This window comes from Myotis davidii, unplaced genomic scaffold (genome assembly GCF_000327345.1).
Source record: "Myotis davidii unplaced genomic scaffold, ASM32734v1 scaffold1777, whole genome shotgun sequence".
Lineage (NCBI taxonomy): Eukaryota > Metazoa > Chordata > Mammalia > Chiroptera > Vespertilionidae > Myotis > Myotis davidii.
This window is the reverse complement of record NW_006288606.1, coordinates 5,238-15,541: the sequence shown is the minus strand read 5'-3', so window position 1 is coordinate 15,541 and position 10,304 is coordinate 5,238. Positions and strand designations below refer to the sequence as shown.

General features: G+C 48.5%; 1 protein-coding gene across 1 annotated transcript; it reads right to left on the bottom strand.

The window, feature by feature from the left end:
* Positions 1-2,767: 2,767 nt before the first annotated feature.
* LOC102754327 (boLa class II histocompatibility antigen, DQB*0101 beta chain-like) lies at positions 2,768-10,150 on the bottom strand. Its single transcript, XM_015561799.1, is given in 6 exon segments — positions 2,768-2,891; positions 3,959-4,069; positions 4,444-4,588; positions 4,590-4,726; positions 8,678-8,947; positions 9,985-10,150. Coding segments are annotated over 6 exon segments (786 nt in total). The 5' UTR covers positions 10,094-10,150; the 3' UTR covers positions 2,768-2,877.
* Positions 10,151-10,304: the final 154 nt, after the last annotated feature.

The following is a 10,304-nucleotide window of genomic DNA, read 5'->3' as shown; positions in this document are numbered from 1 at the left end:
TCCATTAACTCAACTGACTCACCCTATTAACTTATGAATTCTGTTCCTTAAGTTAAACATTCCCAGGTGGTCAGGAGGCAAGGTTACGTTGCAGTAAGATATTAACCTGCAGTAGAAATTTAATCTTCGTGCCTTAATTTAATAAAGAAGACTCAATTCTCCAGACATTCAGGAGACTTGGCTTATGAAGTTTCCAACATCTTATACACCATCACCGCAACAACAGCTTCCAGAAAAAGACAAAGTAGACACAGTTAACACCCACTTTCAAGTTCTATTGGCTGGTACTAGTCACATGATTCCACACGAACCACAGAGGAATCTGGGAAATGTGCATAAGCTAATGGAATGTTAATGAATGCCACTGTCTCTGAAAGACATACTGACTGATATGATGGAGGGGAAAGCCACAGAGTAAATATCAACAGGTTTTTCTCTAGCACACCCATTCATTTCTCCAAGATGTACCCCTACTGGCTCTTTTTGTAGAAACGCGTTTGTAAAGGATGTACTGTTATGTTGATTAAATTATTAGTTAAAGATTATATTACCCAATGAAATCTTGGTGCAAAAAAGAAAACAAAAATACTTGTAGCTATGAAGCTAAAACTGGAAGGGAAGAAGACTCTGACCCTGTCATTAAAAAGAATCTCCCAGCAGGTCGGGCTAGTGTGGCAGTGTGGAACCATAAGAATGCCCTAAAATATACTCTAGCACTTACCCTTATAAGAGGACTTATGTTTCAACTAGAAAAGTCAGATCTCAATGCCTGCCTAAACTCTGTGCCAGGTTCAGTATCCAGCCCTGCCTCTTGTCTTTGCAGCATCAAAAGCAAAGTGCTACATATAGAGAATAATGGTTCGCTAGACACCCACACAAGTGCTCCCCATTTCCCTAAGTGTCACCCCTCTTGACTCCTTTGATAAATGACAGTGTCCATCCTGAGAAGATGACAAAACCTCTGACCACTCAGCATGTTGTTCTGGGCAGATTCAGACTATGACCTTGGGGAGCAGAATCCTCTTAAGTGTATCTGCCCACACCTTCACAGTGCCCATGTCTGGTAACCTGCATTGCAGCCTGGGGTACACAAGACAATGGCTCCAAGAAAGCCTTGTTCTCCATTCTGACTTCATCCAGGAGAGGGAAGGAGCTACCATTGCCTCCTCAGGCCCAATAAGTGGGTGAGGGAGCAGGGAGGAGGGGAGGCCTTCCATTACCTCAAAGACAAGCTCTCAGCCATCTGGCCATATAACAAACCCAGAGACTGAGATGGAGACCAGCTTTCTGTGCTGACCCATGTCAAGGGAGCCTCAGTGTGCAGGGACCTCTTTAACATCTGGGAAGAGAATATCAACAGAAATCAACAAGTCACTATATCCACGGATAAGTGACTATGCAGGAGACAAGGGGTGAGATGGGTATGAGTCAGCACTTTCAGCAAAGCACCCAAAGAGCAGAGGAAACTCTCCACTCACCTCGTGGGTCCACAGAAACAATCTGCCACTTATGCCACTCCACAGTGATGGGGTTGGAGGCTGGGGTACTGCACCTGGTGGGTGTAGACCCCTTCACACTAGGCAGTCATTGCAGCATCACCAAGATCAGGAAGGTCCAGTCTATGTTCCTACTAAAGGGGGTGAACGTAAGGCTGTCTGCATCCATGTGCATGACGGTGTTTTTGAGAGGTGCACATGTTACTATGGTGCAGTCAACCAGAATCTTTCCTAAAATTTTCAAACTTTGGTAGACACTCTAGAAACATACACAGAGACAGGCAGTCACACACCCACACAGAAACAAAGATAAGTTGTGCAGTGATAAGAAGATGGAAAAATTAGGGAGGGATGCAAAAAGAAACAGAGAGATGTCAATAGATGCAGGTAAATGGTGGCAGAGGTGTAGCTAGAAATAGAGACAGAGATGCAATGAAAGAGTGAGAGACAGAGAGACACACAAAAAATATACAGGAACAAAGAGAGATGTAGGAAAAGACAGAAAGGTGCCCAGGTAGTTATAACAGAAAGAGGAGAGACAAAGACTTCATTGAATACATGGATCCAGTCTTTTCTGAAATCAACTTAACCCCAGGCTTCCTCATAACATGAACAAACTAAACTTCAGTTGGGTTTCAATCATTTGGAACCAAGAATATTACCTTTATTGCTGGTTTTACTTTTCCAAAAATAAAAATTGACCTTCATCAATGTGACTTGCCAAGACAACTGAAACATCATTTTGGTTCTCTGAAACACCAGGGGCCACTGTACCTGGGCCCAGGTAATTCCTCCATGCTGACGTACACTCTACCCACCAGACTGGAAGAGAGGCCGGCACATCCTAAGGCCACTGCACGGAACATCAATACCGAAGAGCCAGGAAGCAGGACGATTGAATTGATGTTCCGTTCCCTCTGCCCACGTTTATCACAGCACCCCAAGATGCTCTAGTCTCCCTCAAGGAACAAAACATGTTCCTTGCATTCTGCAGTGACTTCTTACCTCCACCCAGTTAAGAAGGCTCAGATACAGATAACATGTTTAATTATGATAAAAGCTCTGGAGTCAGGTAAAGGCTTTAATGTGCTTCTCTTGACAGTGGGGAGTGGGGGAGGGTAGGGGATAGAGTAGGAGAAACAAAAGAAAAATGCCTTGGGGGCCTTGAGTAGACTCAGCTGGCAGCCCACAGGACAGACTGCAAGCTCACAGCTGCCGCCAGGGTAAAGTCACAGGAGATGCCTGGCCAATTGCATCAGAGTAACTAGGACTCTGATCTCAGAGGGAGCAGGCTCACAGGCAGCTGGGAATTCTGCCTGAGGACAACAAGCAGGCATTTCAGAAGAAACACAGCCGATCCCAGTCAAAGTACCCTCAGGAGTCAGCGCAGGAGCCCTGTAGAAGAGAGAGTGATCAGCACCCAGCACTTAGGGGCGAACCCTGTCCCCTCCTCTCAGGGCCCTGCAGTATCAGGTAAAGCTGAAGTCTGGGCATAAGGTCATCACATCCCCCAGAGTCTGTGTTGGGGTGAGTTAAGCTAAAGAGGACACGCACTTCAGTTCCACCCAGACATGCAGGAGGCGGGGGAACAGCTGTTATCCTTGGGGGATATGAGCATTTCAATCTTTTTAGCAAATTTATTGATAACTAACCCTCCTTCTACCACTAGGAATCACTTATAAATATGCCCACAGGTAGGAGCCACCAGCATGTGACACAAAGTGGGCATCATCCCCGTGTCTACCACCCAAGACATGGCTCTGGCTCCACGTTTCACAGAAAGATTCACCAAAGTTAAACCTGATTCTGGATAACAAGCCCAGAGCTTCCTTCAGAAACTAGGTGAGCTTCTCCCCTAACCCTTGATCCCCTGGCAGGGAATAGGCCATGAACCCTTTGTGACCAGGAACACTCACTTTATGCTCCTTCCTCCTTTTCCTGTCCTTACCTCCCCCTACTCCCCCATTAAATCAGAGCAGAGACAGTACCTGGGGCAGAGGACCATGAGATCCTACATAAGGACTTTACACAGAGAAAGGTCTCATCACACAAACAGCCAGTCTCTCTCCCGCCCACAGGAAACGAGATAAGCAACTTAATTGGAAATCCATTTCCTCCCTACCCATTAGCCACAAGGCCTTACCCCTAAGCTACAATCCCTCAAATGAGTGGAAGGGAAGCCAATGTGCTGACCTTCTTAAAGAAGCAGCTTCTGGAAAGGGGCCAGCGAGACAGCGATGAGCTCTCAGCTCTCAGGACATTTGCCACAGTCACACCTGTGTCAGGGCTAGCTTTCAACCAGTAAAATCCAGTCCAAAGCCTCACCTAGCTGTCTGTCTCCTCCCACCACCAGCCCAGCCTCCTGCCTTCCAGGTCAGGAGGAGCGTTACACCTACAAGCAGAGGCCCTCTCAACAGAGGGTCCCGGGCACAGCCCATCTTCCCGTTTCCCCAGTTGCTTACCCTTCTGTTTCCTGTGACGGATGACAAGGCCCAGGCCCAGGAAGAGCAGCCCCAGCACGAAGCCCCCGGCGCCACTCAGCATCTTGCTCTGGGCAGATCCAGACTGTGCCCCTGGGGAGCAGAGCCTGGGTGTCAACTTCTGTCCCCAAACCCACAGGGGCCCTTTGGGAGCCTCCACCCCAAGGGAGACCAGTCAGTAAGCCCTTGGACACTGAGGATGGTGATGGGGGGAGTGGATGCTGCTCCTTCACATACATCCTAACCTTGGACCCCAAGCCTTGTCACCAGATGGTGTAGGGTGACCTCCCTAGAATCTGGAAACACAATGAGATCTGATGCCTCTGCCATGGCACCAGAGGGCTCTAGTGTCCTATGATATCCACTCAGCAGTGACATCAGGGATAGGGATGCATTGGGATGGCCAGGGGACGCTGTTTGCCCTCTGTCTGTGGGGACCAGAGTGCAGGAAAGAAACTGCCCCTTACGCCACTCCACTGCGATGGGGCTCTGGAGGCTGGGGTGCTCCACACGGCAGGTGTAGACGTCTCCTCGCTGGGGGGTCATTTCCAGCATCACAAGGATCTGGTAGGTCCAGTCCCCGTTCCTGATAAGGGGGGTGGACACGACGCACGGCTGTCTCCTCCTGGTCATTCCGGAACCACCGGACTTTGATGTGGGCTGGATAGAAATCCGTCACCGAGCAGACCAGCATGTTTTTGTGGTTCATGTCCTCTGTCCTGGCCGGGGAGATGGTCACTGTAGGCTCCACTGGGAGGGGAGGGGTGACAGAGAGGAAAAGACGGAGTGAGATGTGGGGCACAGGCAAGTCTCCCTAGTGGATGCCTAGGAGGTGGAACCAGCAGGAAAGATCCCTGGATTCTGAGCCCAGGATGAGGACCCGAGCTGGGCCACTTGATTAGCTCGAGTAAACACATGAGTCAGTTAACTTTTCAGGGTCAAGAGCAAACAGCAATCATTTTGTGGGAGATATTCTGTTACCAATTGATAAAAATGAAGCCCTTTATGTGTTTAAATTGCTACATTATACAGGCCACTATTCATAATATGTTCGTAAATAAAGATGAAAAACCTGGACTTCTTTTCCCTCCACCTGTTGATGGTGACCGTGGGGATCAGCTCTAGGGACTCACACCAGGGCAGTGACCCTGTTTCCTGTTGGTCCTGCAGCTCCTCACAGTGGAGAAAACACATCAGTTTGAGTCTCTGGGGGCCCATCAACAGTGGTCATGGCTCTATGAACAGTAACATGGACTGAGAATTAGGAACGTTACAGACAGTTCTATGTCCAACAGAGCAGGACAGCAGTGAGCATCACATCCCTCCTCCGAAGCAATGTTCTCAAACAGGCTCTTCCCTACGATTCGCAGCAGGAAACACGGACAGGATTTAAGGGCAGGAGCACTTCTCACATGTCACCCATCAACAAACCCCTCTCAGCTGTTAGCCTAACCCAGCTCGGATGTCATTCTGTGGCAAACTCCCATTTAATTGTATTATCTATAATAATAAAAGCATAATACAATAATCAGACCAGACAGCCAAATGAACTTCTGGAAGAACTCGGAGCTAGAAGGGCCAAGCCCCTTGGGTGAATTTCCTGCTTCGGGCCTCTAGCTAAATAATAAACTTCATGTCCACATCTCCTATGCCACCTATGTTTTATCCATTTACTGATTCATTTAATCATTCATTCAACAAATACACATTCCACAAGCACTAGGCATAGAAAGATAAACAATAGACCGTGGTCCCTGCCCTTATAGAACTTGCAATCTAGTAACAGAGATAACAAAATAAATGTTATTTCAAAAGTTTGTACTTTTTGAAGGAAAAGAGAACTTTGAAAACAATTAACACTGATAAACATTACGTTTGCCCATGTCTCGATGCCTTATGTGGTCAAATAGAACAGACCTCTTCCTCCCTACTTACACATCTTATCCCTTACCTCTCTTGCCATTTTACTACATCTCCCTTATTCCCATAGTGTAAAACTGTACTAAATAGTTCATGTGTGTGTTTTTAAATATGTTTTTATTTATTTATTTTAGGGCGAGAAGAGGGAGGAAAAAGAGAAATACTGATCGGTTCCTCCTGCATACACCCCAACCAGGGATCCAAGCCACACCTGAGCCTGTGCCCTGACCGGGAATTGAACCCACGACCTTCCAGTGCATGGGACAATGCCCAACCACTGAGCCACACCATCCAGGCTCACTTAACCTCTTGTCAGGTTCTCCTTCCTGGGGACTGACTAAAAGCATGGTCAGCTAACTGGATTTACAAAATCTGTCAGCTTAGACAGATTGGGAGTAAAAACACAGAACATGAGTTCAAAAGAAAAATGTTAGAATACTTTTTATGAAAATAGACTTTAAATAGCAAAAATATAAGCACTTGGTGGCATTAGGATGTGGGTCAGAAGGTGAGAGAGTGTAAAGTCAGCAAAAGTTATGTGAACATGTGCAGATAACACTGGGGCCAGACTAGGGATTCACTAGTGATCTTTCCATCCCCACCAACATTGAAAATAGGCAAGAACAGACTCATTCTGCTGCTTCTGGTCATCACTGTTTTCATGAGGCTGTGCTCCCATGATATACATGTAGTACACACCTGCAATACAGAACACAGTGACTGCTGTGTAGTGAGCAACTGGGCTAATTAATTCAAGTACCAATTCAAATATCATGTACCAATATTAGCATATTAAAGTGGTCATGCTAGCTCCTAGCACACAAGTAGTTGTGAAATTAAATTGCATTATACAGAGAGTATTTGGTAAGGTGATTGTCAAGAAATACATGGTTATAATTACCATTCACAATATCTGCCCCTGAAGTTAATGGTGATTCTGTGTGTAGGAATGCAGCCTGGTGCAGCCACTGGAGAAAGCAGTATGGAATTACCTCAAAAAATTAAAAATGGAACTGCCTTATGACCCAGTGATTTCATTTCTGGGGATATATCTGGAGAAACCTGAAACACTAATTCAAAAGAATATATGCATCCCTATGTTCATTGCAGCATTATTTATATTAGCCAAAATTAGGAAGCAGCCCAAGTGCCCATTGGTAAGTAAGTGAGTGGATAAGAAATCTGTGGTACATTTACACAATGGAATGGCTGTTAAAAAGAAGGATCTCTTATCCTTTGAAACAACTGATGGACCTGAAGAATATTATGCTAAGTGAAATAAGCCAGTCAGAGAACGACATATGCTCTCACTTATATATGGAATCTAATGAACAAAATAAACTAACAAAAAAAATAGAAATAGACTCATAGATACAGAGAACAGATTGACAGCTGTCAGGTGGGAGGGTGTGGAGGGACTGGGTGAAAAAGGTGAAGGATTAAGCAAAACAAACAAACAAACAAAATACCTCATAGACACAGACAACAGTATGGTCATTACCAGAGGGAAAGGGGGTTGGGGAGGAAGGAAATGACGATAAAGGGGAAATAAATAGTGATGGAAGGAGTCTTGACTTGGGATGGTGAACACACAATACAATATACAGATGGTGTATCGTAGAATTGTATACCTGAAACCTATATAATTTTATTAACCAATGTCACCCCAATAAAATTCAATTAAAAATATCTAAAGTGGATTCTGGGGAGAAGGGAGACAGAGGGAGAGAAGATAGGCAGGGTGTAGGTAAAATAAAACCCTGAAACAATTTTTATTCAATAATTGAATAGCATCAATTTATTTACTTCAAAACTTCAGCTCTATTGCACCATTTGTTGAGCTTTTTAAGAAATTAAAGTTCTGCCTTACACCATCGAAGTGTTGTTTTGCTTTTTAGCATTTTTTCTCAGACTTTGCATTCACAAATTCTGAATTAATAAGATCCAAGTCAACAAGAGTTTACTGCATTAAGCAAAATAGCACAAATAATAAAGTCAGTTTTAAGGCTCTTCTCTTTTCTAGTGAGCCTCAGTGATGGCAGCTGAGAATGTACTCATTAGTCTCAGAAAGGCTGAGTGAGCGCATTACGCCAGGGAATGTGTAGGCAGAGGCCCAGAAACATAACTCACAGTCTCTGCTAAAAGAGGTGCAGGACTAGTGACAGACATTTAGAGAACAGAATTCAGGCCCAAGAGTTAAAACACTTCCTCACGACTGTGATATACTGCACATGTGTGCGGGGCTCTGGTGGCAGTGTGGAGCCCCAACCCACCCGGCAGCTAAGCTGGAGGCGGGCCTGCTGGGAGCTCCCAGCGCAAGGGGTTAGGGGATGTGTGGCACTAGGATACAACGCACAGAGACATGGGGGCCTGGGGCATAGCGACACTGGACAACTCCTGCAAAATGAGGGAGGAGGAGGCAGACACAACTGAGCGCCAGGCGGGAGATGCAGAATGGGTGGAAAGAGGAGCAGATGCGGTGGGCCCACTCTGCAGGCCTGGCAGGCTCTGGGGATGTTGGGATGTGGGTGGACTTCCGGGTCTGTGCAGATGCTGCCCCGGTGCCACCTCAGGTCCCGTCCCAACCTGCATGCCTGTCCTAGGTCCCCTTCCATCTCCCTCAGTTTCCCATAGGGCCCCCTTGGTCCCATCGCCATCCCTCCCTCTGCCTTCCTTCATCTACTGACGCCCCTTCCTTCCTCTACCCACCAAGGCAGAGCTTGGGTCCTAGAGGCCGCCCTCCCAGCACAGAGTCTCTTCTGGGCTGGGGCAGGCGCTCACCTCGCCGCTGGAAGGTCGTGCGGGCCTCATTCTGGTAGTTGTGTCTGCACACCGTGTCCACCTGGGCCCGCTTCTGCTCCAGGAGGTCCTTCTGGCTGTTCCAGTACTCTGCGTCAGGTCGCCCCAGCTCGGTCACCGCGCGGTACTCCCCCACGTCGGTGTCCATGCGCACTAATTCCTCCAGGTTATAGATGTAGCTCTCCACAGCCCGCACGCGCTGCGTCCCGTTGGTGAAGTAGCACAGATACTTAATCTGGTACACGAAGTCCCCTGCGGGGAAGCCGCCCATCAGGCCTCAGCTCCAGGCCAGCACGCCCTTCACGCCTGGGACTGTCCTTGGGGAACAGACTTCCAGCCCCACTGGACCTAGCTCCCTCTGTCCCCCTTCCACCCGGCCTGGAACAGTCTCCCTGTATGGAGGGATGGAGAGGACAGAGTCTCCAGGGACAGCCCTGGGACTTGGGATCCCAACTGAGGCTGGAGGGCTGTAAGGCGATCTCACATCAAGGCCCCGCCTTAGAGCTGTCAGGACGCCTGCCCTTGAGGTCCCATTTCCCAAAGAATCCGGGAACCTCAGAGACCACTGTCCCCACAGACCAGAGAGTCCAGGGAGCAATGATGGGAAGCCCTGAACCCAGTGTCCTCGCCCCACAGGCTCGCTCTCGCCCTTCCTCCCTGGCACAGAGCCTTCCTCCCAACAGTGCTGTCCCAGGGACCCACCCCTCCAACCCCAGAAAGGGAGCTCCTCATGGAAAGGGCACAGGCTTCCGAGTTAGATCAGGTAGATCCCAGGCGAACTGTGCCAGTGGCCAGCTCGGGCAGTTGCTTAGAGCACCCATAGCATAAAGGCAATTGTGTAGGAAGACCAGGGGTGCCAGGGTTTGCTGTGAGCCCTCCGCTCAGACTCAGGGATGGGGAGCCCTTTCCCCTAATCTGACACTATAGACCTGCTGCACACGTTTCCCCAACCAGAGCCCCTTAGTCTTTAATCCAGACAAGGTCTTGGGGACAAGCCCTGCTGTCTCCTCTTTGGAAACATCCTATCTTCCTTCAAAAATAACCATTTTCCTGTCACTGGCAGTGGCCAGTCTCCTCCCTCCCACTGTGACATCCCCAGGATGGAGCCCCTGAGGTGGCCATGTCCTCACCTTGTCACCAGACGGCGGACATGAGAACATAGCAGCTCCCTTTCCCAAAGAGGAAATGCTGATCACAGACTATTCTCAGGTCATAGCCCCCCACGCCCCAGCCACGGGTCCCTCAGAGCCCATCCCGAGCTGGCAGCGGAGCAGCTGCCCTGCACTCACGTGGAGAGTCTCCGCCCTCAGCCACTGGGACACTCAGCGCCACCAGCCACACCATCACAGCTGCTGTCCAGGGGCCTCTGGGGGGCCACAGAGCCAGCTTCCCAGACATGATGGAGATAAAGGAAGAAGTAGGGGAGTGAGCCCGCTCCACCTGATGGCTGATGCAGCCACTTCATAGAATAAAAACCTGTGAGAGCTGCCACACAGGGTCAGACTGGAGAGACCCCAGGAAAGCAGCCAATCAGCACTGGAGCTGACCCACCTCATCTGTCTCTGGGCAGATGCTTTCTACGGAGGCCCCTTAGCCAGTGCCTGGAACA